This window comes from Terrapene carolina, unplaced genomic scaffold (assembly GCF_002925995.2).
Source record: "Terrapene carolina triunguis isolate 2854851 unplaced genomic scaffold, T_m_triunguis-2.0 Scaffold33715, whole genome shotgun sequence".
NCBI lineage: Eukaryota > Metazoa > Chordata > Testudines > Emydidae > Terrapene > Terrapene triunguis.
The window spans coordinates 6,498,491-6,517,470 of record NW_020698066.1 but is presented as its reverse complement, the minus strand read 5'-3'; the positions used below and the strand labels follow the sequence as shown (position 1 = coordinate 6,517,470).

The 18,980-nt window shown below is 41.0% G+C and overlaps 1 protein-coding gene across 1 annotated transcript in view; it reads left to right on the top strand.

Moving 5' to 3' along the window:
• The first annotated feature begins 2,619 nt into the window (after positions 1-2,619).
• LOC112117184 (acyloxyacyl hydrolase) overlaps positions 2,620-18,980 on the top strand; it is a 111,023-nt gene continuing 94,662 nt past the window's right edge. The window contains exons 1-2 of the mRNA XM_026663461.1: positions 2,620-2,767; positions 15,839-15,934. Of these exons, the coding sequence (XP_026519246.1) occupies positions 2,620-2,767; positions 15,839-15,934 (244 nt within the window). The remainder of the gene's footprint in view (positions 2,768-15,838; positions 15,935-18,980) is intronic.

Genomic DNA, 18,980 nt, shown 5'->3' with positions numbered 1-18,980 from the left:
GCAGACACTGCAGCATAATGTCTTTTTATAGTGAGTTTTTATTGAGATAGGGAAAAAAATCCCTGCAGATTACAGTAGGACTAGCATATTGAAAAGGTAATTTACACTAACATATTTGCTTGTCTGTCATTCACTATGAAGATTGCCAGCTTCAAGAGGAACAATAAGTAGAGACAGGCTTGAGAAATTCAAGTACTAATTATTACATTTATTTTGTTTGTAATGTTCATTAAGAGCAGTGTACTGAGTAGTGCTGGGTTCTGGTTTAAAGGATGAAATTACATATACTGTGAGGTGCATCCATTTTAAATTTTTGAATAAACCTTTTTGCAGCCATTGCATCAGAATTTGAACATGTCTCTTTGTTCTTTAAAATGAAGACAAACTTTCAGTTCTTGAACCCTCTCTGATAAGTATTTGTCTAGCTTTTATAGTAACTAGTTCCTTATGGGAAGAAAGACAACACTATTTGTGACTATTTGTTTATATTAAGGTAGCACTTAGAGACCCCAACTAGAGCTTGAAGTGCGCCAGGTCAAAATGGGTTGCATGCCCAGGAAATACAATTTCTAGGAGACAAACTGCGTTGCTGAGGAGTGTATAGTTTTCATACTAACCTCTCACTGGTTGCTTTCCCCACTTGCCTGCCTCCTAGGGTAGAGCAGCCATTCAGGCCTGCTGCAGGAATCCATCAGCGATCTCTCCCCCACCCCTCAGCAATCCAACACCATTCTCACAGGAGGGAAGACAGATGAAGGAACAGAAAGAGCCCTTGCTCAGAGTGGCTCCATTCCCTTCCCTCCCTGCCCCAGCAACACTTGGCTGGGGAAGGAAGAGGGGGGACCCCACTTCAGCCTGCTCCAGCCTGGGAGCGGGGGTGAAGAACTCCAGGAGCTACAGGACAAGGAGAGGGGAGGCTGGGGGGTGGGGTGCAGAACAGATGTGGGAGTAGAACTGATATGAAGACAGGGGGGGACAGGACTGATTTGGTGGTTAGGGGCAGAATTAATTGCCAGGCAGGGGGGCAGGCAGATGTGAAGGTGATGTGACCCCCACCCACTTTTTTCAGACCACTTTAAGCACTGATGCCACCTGAGATTGGAACCTTCTTGTACCATACAAACACACAGCTAAGCCCTAAGAGATAATAAGCCAAAAAAAAAAATACAGACAAGAAGTAGGAGAAATGGAATATGATTAGCCCCATTTTATAGATGGGGAACTGAAGCACAGAGAGAATAAGCAACTCCAGTGGCAGACCCGGGAAATGAACCCTGAGGCCTAATCCAGTGTTTTACCCAGAGGACCATCCTTCCTCCCACTCTCACGGCTTCTGTAGTTAAGATATTTGGGCTCGTTCTGTCTCTGCCGTTACGTTGTTTTAAGTTACCATTTCACTATTCTTTTCTGCTGCAGGCAGAGGTGGACTTTACTTCAATTTTTGTTTCAAACCTTATTTGAAAAACAGGCAGCAAACCTTCAGTTGCTTAGATGGTCCAAGCAGGAAATGTATCTGGCTTTTTAACCCTCAGACGCTGGTGGGGGATGTAAACAAACTTTGAAAATGCTGATGAGAATAGAGATGTCCGAATCTGCTTTGAATCAATCAGCTCCCTGCATCCCCTTTGTTCCCATTATGTTGGCAACTTGGCTTGGCTTCTTTTCTTTCCTCATGATTAGACTTAGCTGACTGACACAAGTAAAACACCAGCCTGGGAACCCTACAGCCTGATTACCACCCCCCACAAGGGTCAAACCGCACTCGTTAAGAAAAAGGGAAGAAGAAAACAGAAGACTGAGCTGTTTGCTGGGAGTGAGTCACCAACGCCGAGGGTATTTTCTTCTATTATTAATGTTCATTATTTCTATCTGAAAGTGGAAGGCCCAGCCTGAGATATTACTAGAAGAGTTTGGGTTAGGTAATATTTTTTTCTGGACTTTTTTTCTTTTGTGTTTTGTTTTTGCCACGCTAGCTGTGTCGGGGAGTGTCTTGCTTTATTAATGCTGAGCGGCTCCAGCACTTGCTGTGGTTTTATGATCAGTTAGTCATCTGCTGCTGCTGCTGCGCTTGCTACAAGTGGCTGAAGAGCCCAGAGCCAGAGCAGTGCATATAGGCCCCCTTCTGTTCCAAGGCCAGCAGGGAAGGAAAAGGCGGGAAAGAGAAAGGGATAATACAGGTGTGTGTGTGTGTGTGGGAGGGGGGGAAATACAGTCCTACTGGTTTTCCCTAAGTGCCTGGTGAGAGGGGGGATGTTGTATGAGTGCTATTGGGGGAGGGGAGACTCTAGTTATGTATGAGGGGGAAGAGACCCCTGAATACTAGTGAGAGGCTGTGCAACTGTCCTTGAATATTGGTGATTGGGGGTTGGAGGAAGAGAGTACCAGTGAAGTGTGTGTGGGGGAGGGGTATGTGTGTGTGAGATTCTCCCTGAGCACCAAAAGAGCAGGTGGGGGTGAAAGAGATGCTCCCTATGTAGCAGGGAGAGTGTGTGAGTTTCTCTCTGTCCCCCAGATTAGGAATGAGAAGCAGGTGTGTGACTCTCTCCCTGAGTATTGGGGTATGTGTGTCCCTGAGTACTCTTCCTGTATTACAGTTCTTTCTTTCTTCCTTTCTCTAGGATGAGGGGGTCCTGGCAGGCGTTCCCCCCTCTATTCTTCTCCCTTCTCCTCATGCTTCCTCTGAAGGACATCTCAACCTCACCTCTGTCTGGTAGAGCCCAATCAACTCTGGTCTCTGGTGGGAGTGACAATGGACACACCTGTCTTGGTATGTATTCAGGTTTTGTTTGCTTGCTTTGTTCATCCATTTGTTATTACACTGGTAAACAGAGGCTAGCTGTGCACATAATAAATCATCCTTTATCTGTTTCAACAGCTGCCGCTGCTGCAAAACACCAGTAATCTTAGCCCAAATAATAACTGTTTTAAGACTCTCAAAGCTAAAATGGGGTTTGGAGCTGCTGTTTTATAGAATTTTGGAGCTGCTGTTTGATAGAATTCATACCCTTGGTCTGCAGGAAATATTAGTGATACTGGCTTTCACACTTAGTAGCTAGAGAACTGAAAACAGGATGTGATTGTTTTTAATATTTATTGTGGCTGTTTTGAATGTATGTTACTATGTTTTATTTTATTGTACAGATGAGCTTCCCTTCCCCTCCCACAAGACACCCTCAAAAAACAGAAGTTTCATCTCAGTTGGTTTTGCCTGGCAAAATCTTCTTAAGAAATACATCTAGGTTTGGGACACAGAACTTTGTGAGTGCTTCTTTGGGTTTGACAACATGTTCCCAGTGTTCAGGGTGAAATTCATCTGATGTGAAGGGCCTGTGCAAGGCTTTTTGCATCACTTAAGCATTTGCCTGCTTTGGAGGATGTGTCTGCTCTGGTCTGAAAGACCAGCACAGGGGGAAGCATTGAGAAATGTTAAGGAAGAAGCCTTGAGATACATGGATTCAGTGGTCCTAACTACCCGTACAAGCGGCATGGAGGTTTGCAGCTCCTCTTCCAGCTTGCATGCTGAACTAGTAGCCATGGAGGTTGAGATGTGGTTTAAATGTACACAGCCGGGTCCATGCACTTAACCAAATACGCGATGATTTGGGCTTTATGAGGGTGGAGTGATGTTCACCCCTCTGAGTTTTGACAAACACGCGCACTAGCAAACATGTCGTGGTGATCTCCACAACATGGACTTGGTCAATTTAGTCCCAAGGTGTAGTGAATCTGATAAAAGTACTAATGTCAGAGTCAGCTCGGAGCATTTCTGGCATCTGTAGTTAAAGTGCAGTAGGCAGGAGAATCAACCAAGGTAGGGAGTGCAGCTTTTATTTATTTAGTTAGTTTTAATTGACATATATTTACAAAACAAACATCAATTTGCTTTATGACCAAACAGACTTTGTTTGACACCTTTTTGTCCCTCTCTAGATAATTCAGTTTTCACTGAACACTGCATTTTGGACAGATAATCACACGCCAGACTAGTTTGAAAAATTCTGTTCCTCAATCTGCAGAAGGCTTTTTGGGAATAGACTTATGAAAATGAAAACTATCTTCACTATTTCAATGTAGTCCTATGTAAAAGGGGACTTTATGATGCTGTCTTTTAAAATAAAGACACTACAAACAATTTAGGGACTCCCTCCCTTCTTTGTGTTGCACATGTGATACTCTCCTCCATCAGTTTTATAATGATAGATAAACTGCTGCCCATTTTATATATTTAAATTACAACCGTCGGGAAACAGCTGCTCTTCCCTATAGAGGCCCAGATCTAGGGCTCTACATGCAGGATAGGTGAGTTAGGAGTCCCTGAGTTCTGAGTCTGGCTTTGCCAATATCTTGCTGTGTGGCCTTGAAAAGCCAATTAGGACCAGATGTGTATACCCTTATTAACATTCATGTGTACCTTTTGACAAGAGTAGCCCTTTGCTTTCACTGAGGCAACTTGTCGAGCAAGTTACTACACACACAACTTCTCTGAAAAAGATATGAGAGTGTGGCCTTTAACCCCTTATGTCTCCGTTTCCCCATCTGCTAAACAAGCAAAATAGTGCCCATTTCACAAGGCTGTGGTGAGAAATAGTTAATCTTTGCTAAACACAGTTTGAATACCAGGTATTATTGTTGGCCATGTCTAACATCACATTCTCTCGCTCTCCTCGTTTCTTCTTTTGCATCTCTGTTGAATATTTTTACATTGCTAGTGAATTTTAAAATAAGCTTCTGTTCTCTCCTCAGTTGCCAGCGAGTGCTGTAGGGGATCTGTGCAAATGATCAGTGGAGTCTCTCGTAATGATGTGACTGCGTGTTGCACTTGCATGGCACTTCTTGCTAATTGCACATTTTATTTTTTTTAAAACTTCAGACTGCACAGCCCCCTTTGCAGCTCCACTTTGGCTGCCCTTTGGAATGAGGCTATTAGTCAGAGAGAGCACAATATGTTTGGGCAGCAGCTCATTTAATCTTCTCTAGCTGACTGATATTGTGTGGGTCAGCAGCCACACTGGCCAATTTCAGCTTTACCAGGGCCAATGTAATTCTCCTTCATTCTTCTCATCAACTTCCCTGGACCACCTCTCACATTCATCTGTGAGAACCTAACTTCGGGGGTGTGGGGGCATGCGGTAGGCACCATATTAAAACAATGTATATTTTTAATAATAATAATAACAACTTCAGAAAAGCAGAGGGAAAAACTAACCCATAATTCCAAGCTCTCCTGTGTTATAAAGTGTTAATTTGCAGCCCTGATAGTTTGTATGATATCCAACTTTTAAAACTGTCTAGCTGTGCTTTTTATGGCATGAATGCAGGACTGAATAATTTACTGTAGCGTATGCAGTGTAATTGTAGCCGTGTCGGTCCCAGGATATTAAAGAGATTTCCTCACCCACCCTGTCTCTTACTGTTGGGTAATAAATTCCAAATCTCAGATCAATGTTGATTGCAGTTCCTGATAATTTAATACAGTGGCACATACCAAACACAGTGAGAGGCTTTTAATAATAATGCTGAAACAAAATGGCTGTTTAGATATTGTCTAGGGAAGCAGTGTGCTATAAAACATAATATATAGACCAATGAGTGCTGTACTTTGGCATCACTGTAAAACCACAATTCATTTTACGCTGACAGCCCAGGCTAGATACTGATCTCATCTCACGTGAACCAGTGTAAATGCAGAGTGAAGCCATTCACTTAATTGAAGTTACTCTTGATTTACACAGATGAAAGTGAGCAGGATTTGGCCCATACTCAGTAGTAAATGTCAAGTGTTTGCTATATTATTTTTTTCCTTTTGATTGAGATATGTATATGTGAATCCCAGGCATATATAGCTCTGTGGTAGTATACTATACCAACAGTTGAATAGATATTTTCATTCTAAGCCTGTGTTTTCAGAGAAGTTTCAAGAAATATAAGGTAACATCTTCAAAAGCACCTAAGTCCCATTTTAAAAAGTGACTTAGGTACTTAAGAATCTCATTGAAAGACAGTGGCCATAAAGCATACATATAACAATGAGTGCTGTAAAGAATGTATGTAGCATACTTACACACATTTTGGTGCTTTTGAATATTTTACCCATCACTCTTTGGGTTGAAATTCCTTGTACTTGTTCTTAGCCCAAAGGTAAGCTTTTTTCCCCCTTGCACCTTTAATAACATTCTTTTTTGGCACGTTTGAATGATATGATGATGAAAAGTTGTTTATGATTCCCATAATAGCTGTAACTCAGCCACCAAATGCTTATATATATCTTTTCTCCTTATAGAGTCATCAAAAATATTGCATGCACTCAATGAACACCTTTCAGTGGTTTGGGGAGTCCTACATTTTAATCTCTTTACTTTTGTGCATATAAAATGTAAAGATTGTAAGCTCTTTGGGGAAAGGACCATCTTTTTGGTATATGTTTGTATATATACAGTACCTAGCACAACTGGGGCTTCTAGGTGTTACTTCATTAATAACTACTGTGGTCGGGTTTTTTTGCATTAGACTGAGGACAAACTGGAAGTAGAGATGTGATTAAACCATTCTGACCCCGGTTCAGACTTCAGTGGGATTTAAGCACATGTTAAAGTTAAGCATGCGCTTAAGCACCTTTCTGAAGAGGGAAGCTTTCCTGAATTGGGGTGTCAGAGAAAAGAGGAATAGAGAACATCACTTCTTAGACTACACACACAGACACACACAAACATTTTTATGTTAAACCATATAAAAGAGGCAAATCCATTGGAAATTCTTGTGTTATATATTTTGCTAAATGATTATCTTTCAGATATACCTTATGTAGCACCAGGCATCTATGTGGATAGGTACCACTGACCTCTACTGGGTGGAGTCAGAACTTTCCACATCTATACCATGGTCCCTGTATGGTATCTAGAGGAGAGAATAATAAATAGAGACCTTTGTTTTTTGAGTAGTAGGATCAGAGTTCTGTCCCTGCTATTGCATGATGCTCAGAGTGACTGTGGTAAACAAGAAAAGTGACACGTGATGTTCCTAGGTTTTTGTGCCACGCCATCTACTGAGATGCAATACACTTAAAATATCATATATTGATATTAATATTTAAATATGTGGTAATGCACTACATTACATTATGCAGCATAGCTCAAATATAATGCAAATTGACAAATTTGGTAATATTCTAAATAAAATTTGTGTATTGCCACATATGTATTTAACATGCAAAATATGTTGCATAACACAACAAATTTAGGGGAAAATGTATAGTCTATGCCAACATTTTTAAAAGTGGGTACCTAAAATTACAGTCACATCAGTGTCTCTATCCAATGTGTTTACATATTATGCATATAATATGGAAAACTAAAATCTGAATTTTAACCATTAGATCACATTTCCTCTCTCTTTTTTTGGCTTCAGGGATGATTTTAGCCCAATATGTTGAAGCAAGTCAAAATACAACAAATTCTCTGCAGAAGTACAGTTCCAGAAATGTCTCAGAGCCCTCTCTGGCTATACACTCTATGCTGCATTAATCATCCCTAAGGACTCCAACTGAGATAGCCAAGACATTTTTTTATTAACTCTGTTTCCTGATTTTCCTCCATATCCTAAGGCTCGCTTTGTAATAGAGTTTTCTGAAACTTGGACAAGTATTGTATTAACTGTGAAATACAATAGATTAAGGGATATTGACTTAGAACAATGTTGTGCCTGTTGAAACCATATATTATCAGCCCCAGCTCTTAGCTAATTTACCAATCTATTCAGTTGAAGCAGATAAAAATACCAGTAAACATATGAGAGGTCAAGACAACCAGACTCCTCGTCCAAATGCAGGTGTAGGGGAAGGCAAGGTGGTAGGGGCCAGACAACTGCATGAAATGGGAGAAGTGCTCAGTGTGCTTCAGAAAATCCTCATTCTTGATATCAATAGGAAACATTTAAGATATATACAACATTTGGGAATGGATATTCATTTTTATAAGGGTCATTCTTTCACAGACAGAAATCAGGAGGTTTCGCTGTATATTTAGACCTGTCTTTATTTTCCATTGAACTTGAACTCATTTTATGGAGGATGTTCTTTAATAACTAGGATCAGATGCTGTCTTATGTTGCGAGCAGCAAAAACAATCCTTACCCAAAGTGGAAAGCAGGAATAATGGACTGCTACAGGCTCGTGCCCACAGGAGATTGGGGATGCTGTTCCACAGGAGCTCTGCAGGGCTAGGCTTAGGATCTTTGGAAGTGGGGTGGAGAAAGCAAGAAATGGAGCCAGCAATTGGTTCTTCTCTGCAGAGTGCTTTGCTCCTGATCCCATCTATTACTGAGCAAAAGAGAAGAAATACCCCCCGCAGCTGATTCTGAGCAACTGTGAGGGGAGTCAGCCAATGTTAGCTTGGCTCCTGAAAATTCAGTGCACCTGGATAGGAAATGGTACCTCCACACCTCAGCAGTTCAGCTTTTACAATGTTAATATGGGGTGATCAGAGTTTCCTGACTTCCTTCTGCAATAGCGAATGTCTTATTTAAACACACAATGGAAAGATACAACTTACTCACAAAACTGCTTTATTCCAGCTGCCTGTGCAGCAGAAACTCTCACATACAGTAAGTCTTCCTATTTGGATGTGCTCAGTAGAGTGGGAAGACAATATGTAAACGAAGTAATGAAATCCATGCAAGTAGACACATGCAGTGCAAACAGCAGTAGTACACACCATTACACCTTGCACTGCTTCTAGAGGAGGGAGGACTAGGAATGATTACTCATGTTCAAGTGGAAAGGGGAAGGGTGAGATTTCTCTGTTTGAGTGGAGTTCATCCCATTCTCCAGACACTGCTCTATAGTCCAAGTTTCAAAAAGATACCGCTGAAGACCAAATATTGTGCCTTTCCACCAAATGGTATTCATTATTTAGGTACTGTTCTGCACAGACTGCCACCCCTCCTCACAACTCAGCACTGCTTTACAGAGTGCCTCCTTGTGCGTCCCAGTAGCACAAGGGGCAGAGAATAATTTGCAACACCCCTTTAGGGGGTACAACATTCTCTCCACTGCACAACTGGCTGCTCCATGGGGCTGGGAAGGCAGAGCCATAGCTTCTTCCACACCCCGCTGCCTTTTCAGCGAGTTGCTCCCAGCGGAAACAAATTAGTCACAGCCCTGACGCTCCTCTGAGCACAGGGACTGCCATTCTGGGAAGCCCCTCCCAAGTTCAGTGACTTGTGCTAGCTCAGCTCGGGTGAGCTGCGTAACAGGGGAAGCATCGTTAGCTGCCTAAAAGGGGAAGATCGTTGTTTCCTCACCACTGTGTGTGTTTGTGAAAGGGCTAGCCACACTCTCGCCCTCAGAGTTTGCACAATTGTGGAAGCAATCTGCCTGGAAAGCCCCTCAGCCTTTCTCTCATTGCATGTCTGAACTGCACTTTTCAGAGGGGCAGTTTGCCTAACTAGGAGTTCAGTAAGGTGGAGGGCTGAGGAAAAACTCCATTGTCTAGAACCCTAGATCAAAGTAAAGGATGGCAAGCTATTCTCATTCAGTAACATGAAGGTCTGTGGGTTCATGTAGAGTGCCAGAGAATCCATTTAATAAAGTCTTGGCTTTACACAAACTTATCTGCAATCAGAAACCTGAAAACTAAAGAGGCAACTCTGTGTGCCTTGACACTTTCACAGCAGCCATAGATATAATTCTAATGATAGTTTCTTTTGTATGTTGCTGCAGAAGTGGATTAAGTTAAACTGTCTGCTCAGATTGCTAGAGGCTGCATGGCCAAGAAATGAATCTCTCTTGCTCTGGTTTTATTATAAGGGTATGATTTTTTCTAGTCTATTGGTAATGTCATTTTATTCTTATACACTATTTTCAAATACATGGGGAGAAGTGCTCCTTGCCATGTGAATTTTCAGATTACTGCTGCTGAGTAAAATGGTTATGGTTTCCTCTTATCTCCTCATAAATTAATAGCAAATGGGACAAACTATGTCTAAAAGAGACAGGTATTTTATTAATACCAGAGTCTAGTTTCTAATGGCTAGTAGGCATTATAATACCAATGTATTTCTCCTAGAGAAAACATTCTTCAACCTGTCAAGGCGTTGAAACCTATTATCTAGTACCATGGAACAGTCAATTTCTCAAATCTTGTTTATAAAGAAAATCCCACACAACTACAAAATAAATGCAAGTTTTCAACTTCAATTGAGGAACCAATTTAACTTGCTTCAGATGTGCCTCACCCAATATGAAAAATAAATCAAATATCAATTCGCTGAATTAAAAAAAGCTATAAACAGATATTTCTAGATCTGAAACTGGGTAACTTGCTTTTCCACTGAGCCCACGGTATTATATACTCTCTGAAAATATTCTCTGACATCAGCAGAAGTGATTAAAGCGGTGAGATTTCACCAGGTCTTCAAAGGCAGTTGACTTTTCTTTTTTTTTCTCTCATTTCCTTTTTATCTACCTAATGATTTTCCATTTTTAGCCAACAGAGTACAGACCATAAAAGTCTTATGAAGATTTGCTAATATTTCTGTGTGAGGAGCTGATGATTTGTCTACTTATTGTAAAGTTTTTTTTTAAAAAAGGCTGTAGCAAAAGTGAACTCTGCTGATGTTATTAGTATATGCCTGGTGAAAAATTGATTGTATAAATGGTGTATGATTATGATACGATCAGTGTGCACTAAGGCACAGTCCCTGCCTTGAGTATCTTATAATTTAAATTATCTTATAATTTAAAGAGAGAATTCCACCCTAAACTTCCCAAAAATCCACCTAGGGAATACACCTCTACCTCGATATAACGCTGTCCTTGGGAGCCAAAAAATGTTACCGCGTTATAGGTGAAACCGTGTTATATCGAACTTGCTTTGATCTGCCGGAGTGTGCAGCCCCGCCCCCCCCGGAGCACTGCTTTACCACGTTATATCAGAATTCGTGTTATATCGGGTCACGTTATATCAGGGTAGAGGTGTATTTATAATTTCACCATGTGTCATTCTCTTCTAGGGCATTGGGAAGGAAAGGATGAATTGTTATGTTGATTTGTTTCTTATCAGTCTTAGTTTTACACTGAAATAAAATCTGTCTGTAATACATCGGAATGCAGTCTGAACAGGCATCCATCTAACAATGTAATTAACATTCTTGCATCCATCTTATTGACATGCTGCTGCATCTGAAATATGAAGTGAATATAATACTTAGTTCAGTTTTTGGATACTATAATACAACTACGAAGACCAGAAAAGAAGTGACATGACACAGGATGTACATCCTCCCTTTTCTGCTTGACCGCAAACATGCTGTGATTACAACATATAATCGCATCATCAATGAGAGTATGGTATCACACTGACTGGTTACATTAAATGGCAGCTATATGGATCCCTAACCACAACAGCAAATAGTTCCTTCCCGCCTGATAGAGTGCAAGAAGATGCTTGAGGTAGGAAGACTTCCACAAGGACTGACAGGATCGTAACCATGGCTATGGCTGAAACGTCATCCCCGCTATAAATGGCCACAGTACAGTGCTTTGAAAGAAAAGCAGATGTGCGCTTGATTGCTTTGTTAATTGAGAAATGGATGAATATATCATGAACAGGAGATCCAGAGGGAATGCTATCAGGGGCTTAGGTGGCGAAAGAGCAGAGAAAATGCTGAGTTCTCTGTTATATAACAAAGACAAATGGAACATTATTTTTTCTGCCCTGCAGTCTTTGTCACCTTCAGCTGCTCAAAGTGACAGGTTGCTCAGCTTGAGGAAGTAGATGTTCAAAATCTAAATGAAAATCTCTGCAAATTTTACTTTTACATTATTGGTAGTGGGGGGAGAATATGGCTTTTCTCTGTGAATGTGACCATGCTTGGAATTTGCCAATAGATCCTCTCGCTCCCTTGTTTGAACCAGGGCTTTGGAGCAGAGCCCGGAGCTGGAGCGCGGAGCAGCTCCGGAGCAGTGGAGCTGCAGGTTTTTGCCTGGAGCTGGAATGGAGCCAGAGCACAGCTCCAAAGCTCTGAAACCACTCCATCAGGTTCTCCTTGCCAGGGCATCAGTTTGAACATTTTGCCCTGGATAACAGGCTATGCTCAGTTCTGCCTGAGTCTACAGATTTTTGTCTCCTGTCACATTCTCCCCTCATGCCTTTTGCTCTGCCAACAGTGTTGACCTCGATGCCCCTAGAGTTTTCTTCTCCTGCTCCCATCTTTGCACTTTTTCCAGGCTGCCATGAATGCAATGCATGACGTTCCGAACCCACTTCTCCCAGCCAGTGTCCCGTATTCATTCAAATCTTCCCTGAAGAGTCACTTCTTCAGTGAGGCCCACACACAACAAAAATGAAAAATAATAACTACTACTATTTAGAAATGTCAAAGCCAACTCCTGCCTCTCGTTTGGCTAGTGCGTCTCATCTTTTTACTCCTGTCTTCGAGACTGTAAACTCTTTAGACCAAGGGCTGTGAAAGGAAGGATAGTCTTGTGGTTAAAGCACTGGACTGGTATTCAAGAGACAAGTTTACTTCTTAGCATTGGCACGTATTTCCTATGTAAGCTTGAGCAAGCCATTTAATCTCTGTAAAATAGAGGCAGTGATAGGGGTTGGGAAGGTAAATTTGCTAATATTTCTAAGGTGCTCAGACATTACAGTGGTGGGGGCCCTAGATATATAGAATAGAAGTTCCTCCTGGATATGTTCCTAGCAGGGTTTCCATGGTGGGTATAGGGATGTACGGTATGTCTGCTCTGATTGATGTTGGGTCTCTGATTTTGTTGCTAAGGTCTTTATTATTTGGGATATTTTCTTCATTATGAATTGATTTTTTTTGGTTAAGTGCTAGTTTCTTGAAATGTGCTGCTGTCTTTCTTCCTTGGTGTCTGTTTCAATTTATTCTCTGTTTTATGTAAGTATCCATTCTCATAATTAGCATGCCTTCTAAATTACATCTGTTAAGAAGTCCTGTTGAGGGTTTTGTTTAATGAGGTTAAGTATAGTGAAGCAGGGGTTTTTTTATGTCTACCATGAGATGGTGAGCGCCCTGCTATTCCCATTCGTGTCCTTGAATTACTTCCTATAAAATATAAGGTTTGCTTTTTTCTATATAGAATTATATTACCTTGTAATAAAAACTCTCAATAAAGAGATTGGGCTTAATAATTTCCAATGGTGGTATATTTTCTCCACCACTTTCCAACTCATAACCTGGTCCATGAAGAATATCGCAGCTTTATGTGGGAAAATAACATCTTTGGTTTATTAGCACATTGTGGCAGAGTCATCAATAGAGAATTTAACTGCCCCTTACTAGATATAGCCCTGACCAAAACCCTGAATGTTAATAGCTCTGAGCTTTTGGAAAGCTTGGATCTGTATCAGTATTTGAATTTTGCATCTCTATTTTGTGTCAAACCAAAACCTGAGATCTGAATCCCCTCAGTAGTCCCTGGTAGGAGAAAGAGACAGGACTTGGCTGTATTGAATACAAGGGGAATTCTTTATTTGGGCTGCTGGAAACAAATAGATCTTAGAGTTCTCTCCAGCTCCTAGAATAAACACAGCCTGTGCTACTGATTGTCACTACACAGGCACACTCTCCAAGTCTGTCTACACTGCAACCGGGGATGTAATTTGCAGCTCATGTAGACATACCCATGCGAGCTTTAATCTAACGAGCTAGCTGGTGGAAAAATAGCAGTGAGGACATGATGGCATCAGCAAAGGCTGTACAAACCCACCTCCCTTGCTGGGTACATACTTGCTTGTCCAGCCAGTGCCAGCATGTCCTCACTGCTATTTCTAGTGAGCTAATTAGATTAAAGCTAGCAAGGGTACAGCTACATGAGCTGCAGATCACAGCCCCAGCTTCAGTGGAGTCATAGCCTAAGCCTGGCTTGAACTTCGCAGTCAAGGAAGGGTCTGCTGATTATAAGATTATAAGAATTATAAGAATAGCCAAACTGGGTCAGACCAAAGGTCTATCTAGCCCAGTATCCTGGGTTCCAACAGTGGCCAATTCCAGGTGCTTCAGAGGGAATGAACAGAACGGGGAATCATCAAGTGATCCATCCCCTGTCACCCATTCACAGCTTCTGGCAAACCAAGGCTAGGGATACCATCCCTGCTTATCTTGGCTAATAGCCATTGATGGACCTTTCCTCCATGAACTTATCTAGTTCTTTTTTGAACCCTGTTATAGTCTTGGTCTTCTCAACATCCTCTGGCAAAGAGTTCCACAGGTTGACTGTGTGTTGTGTGAAGAAATACTTCCTTTTATTTGTTTTAAACCTGCTGCCTATTAAGACTTTGCATCATCTAACATGGCTCCTTTATAAAATTGCAGATCTCTCACCCCATAGCCTCACTGAAGGGAGATCCGATGACAGGTACCCCAGTTTTATATGGAGCTATGTTTGACTTTTGAGCAACAGCTCTGTGCAGGGGCCAATGTGGAGCCACCTCACGAGGAGCACCAGAGACACCTCGACCTCTCAAAGGCACAGCTCTCCAGTGCTGCCCCTTGCACACAAGGAGAATGAAATGTGCTCTGTTGGGATTAAATAGAACCTCTTCCCTCATTCTCTGCCATTTCCCCTAGTGCACCAGCCTTGCTCTGCTGTCTGGTTCAGTGGAGGCAAGGCTGTGTTCCCACTTGCTCAGGGCTGGAGCAGCAACGAGCGATCCCTGTGCTTACCAGAGCTCAGAAAGTGACCCATGTATAACCACATAAAGGGAGCGTGGTGAATTTAGAAAATATTTCGGCCTTAGCAAATGTTTATTTTGCTGTCTCGGGGCCTGCTCTTGCAAGTCCTCTGTGTGCGGAACCTCCATTGACTCCCATGGAGATCCTGTGCAGGACTATGCCATGTTGTCACTGGAGTGTTTTGTTTGATGTGTTATATTTGCGGTTGGTGATTTCTAATCTACAGTCATGCAGGAGTTTTTTGTCCTTCAGCTTTTGCCTATTTCTGTCCTGGTGCATGCTGTGAAGATGTAACAGTTACGTGACTGTGAATCAACCATGGGCATGTGATTGCCAGCTATGTGCAAAGTGCCAAGATGCTGATTACAATACTGTCTGTTGGAATAGTATTGGATCTCTAGAATATTTTTTTTCCTTCCTCAGTTTGTTTCTTAGGTGCAGGTGGGTTCACACTAGGGACAAGAATCAAACCTAGAAAATTGTTTGTTTGTACGGTGTTTCTCACCAGTGTGGCTACAGCTAGTTAAAAATTTCTAACAAAATATTCTTCTATTGGAAAATACCATTTTGTAGAAATCTTAACTTTCTGCTGGAACATGTAGATTTTGGCAAAATTTAAAAAAAAATTGATAAAAAAGCATTTCTACATTATCAGAATGAAACATTTTGATATTTTATTTCAACATTTTTTTTATAAATTTATTTTATATGCTGTTATGATATAACATACAAAAATCAAAGTTTGGATCAAAACATCTTGATTTTATTGGAATGACTTTTGTTTTCAGAAAGTTTTTGTTCCAGGAAATGTATGGTTTTCTTCTAATTCAGAATTAAAACAAATTTTGAAATGTCAGATTTGATGGGAGTCTTGACCAGATCTAAATATGGCTATATAAAATGTAGGATGTTTTGTGCATTCATCTACCAATTGCATCCAACCTCTGGCTTGATAAGTAGCACTGTTTTAATAAAAGTTAGAAATATAGTGGGTTTTCCCCCCCAGAAATATTATCAGCCATGTAACATCTCAAAAAACAAAACACCCACTGGTTCATGTCCACTTTTCTTTATAGACACTCTGTTTAATCCTGTCATATGTATGAGATAGTGAGCTCTTTGTTTTGCTTGTTTGCAGGATGTGTGCTTGTGGTATCAGTAATTGAACAGCTTGCAATGTTTCACAACTGTACAGCAAAAGAAGCAATAGAGAGACTCTGCAACTATCTACCTGGTAAATATCAAATACACCATATGTTATGCTGGTACCACTGTATTTCACTGTTAATTAAAAATTCACTTGAATCTGAAAATGTTTTACTCACTATTGTAACACCATCTACGAATAGTGTATGTGAAAGATATCAAGGGTGAAACTGTGGCTCATTAAAGTCAGTGACAACTCCCACTGACTTTAGTGGAGCCAGAATTTCACCCCAAAGATACTTGCATATAATACCCCCAGTTTGTTTACTTTGTATATTTGTCAGCACTTTAAGAATAGCCAGTTTCACTGTATATTCAGTCAGTTTCCCCTTACATTTGTGCGAGTCTTTACATAGCAACTGGGAAGATGAAAACATTTTCAGAAATAGGAAACTGTTGTTGTAAAGTCACAAAAACTGGCAGAGGGACTGAAGGGCCAGGTGTAAGACATTCAATTACTTTAAAGTAACTTTTTAAAATTGACTAGATGTATGCCATGGTGCTGGTAGGGAACAGTACCTCACTCCCCCATCCAAAACGTAACCCAGGAGCTGCACTGGTGCAACAGTAACACAATCCGCAGCATGCTGATGGCGTATCTAGCCCTGCAAATCTGCTGCCTTGCATGGGCAGCGAAGGCCTGAACAAGGTCAGGCAGGTGCTGTGCTGCCGAGGAGAGAAGGGGGAGAGGTGCTGTTCACAAAAGGCAGGCAGGAGAGCTACCCCTCAAGGGTCATGGCAGATTCTCCATCACTGACCATTTTAAAATCAAGATTGGATGTGTTTCTAAAAGATCTGTTCTAAGAATTATTTTGGGGAAGTTCTCTGGCCTGTATTATACCGAAGGGCAGATCAGATGATCACAATGGTCCCCTCTGGCCTTGGAATCGATGAATCTAAAGTTGATGCTGTCTCTAACTTCATGAATTTAAAAAGACAGTTTAGGATTTTTCATTAAAGAGTTTTTTATACGGTATCTTATTAATTCCATCTCTGAAAAACTAATGTCTTGCTCTTTAGTCCCTAGTTTCATGGAGGATGCATGTAGAATAATAATTCTATCCTTTCTGAGGTGTGGAGAAGGGTTTGCTAGAGGTCATTCACTGAGTCAAATGATGGTCAGTCAGTTCCTGTTCCATGAGACATATTTTCATTTTTTACATCATAGGCAGATAACGATAGAGCTTCAATTATAAACCCTAATACTGCTGTTAAACTATGGTTTTCTTCTTAAAAAAAAAGGCTCTGTAAAAATGACACACTATGGTTCAGTGTTTATTTTCACACAGTGAATCTATTTCAAATTTGTTCAGTGTACAAGTGATGAAATTTATTTTTAACTGCCAGACCTGTAAACTTGCCCTCCACTCTGAAGGTCAAGTTGCATTCTTTCTGGTCTATACATCATTGCAAGGGTAAAAATTCTACAGGCAAAATTCTGCCCTCCTCTGTATGTATATAACCCCATCATCCCTTCAAGTTACATCTGTGCAACCTCATTATCTTCAGTGAGACACATGGAAGCTATTGCTATTCCTTGAGGGAAAAGTTTGACCTGGAACTAGAAATTAGTTAACAATTCTGTGGATGATGCATGAGCCAGAATGCAATCCAGCCCTCTCTCTTCTAGATGTATAGGCTCTGCAGAGCTAACAAGAGTAAAAAGTAGTAACAACTTCCTTTTCTCACTCAAGTCAATAGATATTATTTTGAATGCACACAGGGAGCAGAGCTGTTGAGGAAAAAGGTACCATTTACGCTGAAGGAGCAATTCTATTATTATATATATGCCTGAAGAGCCTCATGTGAATAACAAAAACAAAACCAGTGTACAACAATTAGGTTTTTAGAGGAACTAAAGGGAACTTGTGGTTTCTGTTGGCCTAATCTAACTTCCTTTAAGGTCAATATTCTTCACCCTCTTAAAATAAGCATTTTTTACTTGAACCTCTTTCCCCTAGCAAGGCTTGTTTCGATAAAAAAGACTTCTGTGTATTCTTCTCTTTGTATCTGTGTGCATACAGCACAGCAGGAGATGTGTGTAAGTACAAATACTGACTGACTCTGCGGACATAAATATAAAATATTAGTCAGAGGTTGTGGTATATTGCCTGAAGCCAAATGCTGAATGTAATATGTACAATCCAAGAAGACTATATTTACCCTAGGGCAGTTTTATGTTATTGCTATTCCCCCTGGAGCCAGCCATTATTTGTTTTGTTATGCCACTGGATATTTATATGCTGAGATTCTTATGCTCATAAGGAATTTTGTGCATAGAAATGGCTCTAGCTAGCCAGCTCCCCAATGTCTACTTTCTAGAGTTGATGGCAAGCCAAACCAACCCCTCCTCCTAGCGGCTAGCGAGGTTGAGCCAACCAGTTATCTCTTCTTGGGCAAGAGACATTGTACAAACCTGCTGGCTTGTCTCCTCAATGGGAAACATTAGAGGATGCTGTCAGCTTTTGTCCACCATGGGAGATGTTGGGGAAGACAGCTATTTTCTCTTACAGGACACTTCAAAGAGCCAGCTGGCTTGCTGGCTAGCTTTACCAAGGGTATTTTAATCAGTGATGAGAGCAGACATGGGACTGTTGCCATCCACTGCATGTGCCCTTTCAGGAGGGTAATAGCAAAATCTAATTCTGGTCAGGAGACCCATTTTTAACCAGCAGTTTGATTATAAAAAGCCAATCGAAAGGAATTATGTGGCAAAGGAGGCAAATAAATGAGGCTAGTAACTTGATTGAAATAAAATATTTAACCTGGGATAAGAAGGGTAAGCTATAGTAACTCCTGCAGCTATCAGCAACACCTTATCATTAAGAGGTAGTTGGGTATTTAATTTATGCACTCACAGCTAGATTGTTAAACCTTTGGGGCCTGGTTCTCCTTTCACTTATGCAGGTTTTACACTGGTGTCACTCCGTTCACATCAGTGGAATTATTCCTGATTTACTCTGGTGGGAGTGAGAGGAGAGTCAGATCCGCTGCTGTCTTAAAACCTAGCGGTGTTTTGGAAGGAAATCCTTTTTGTCTGGGGAAGAACCTCAGAATAGACCACTCCAGCTGGA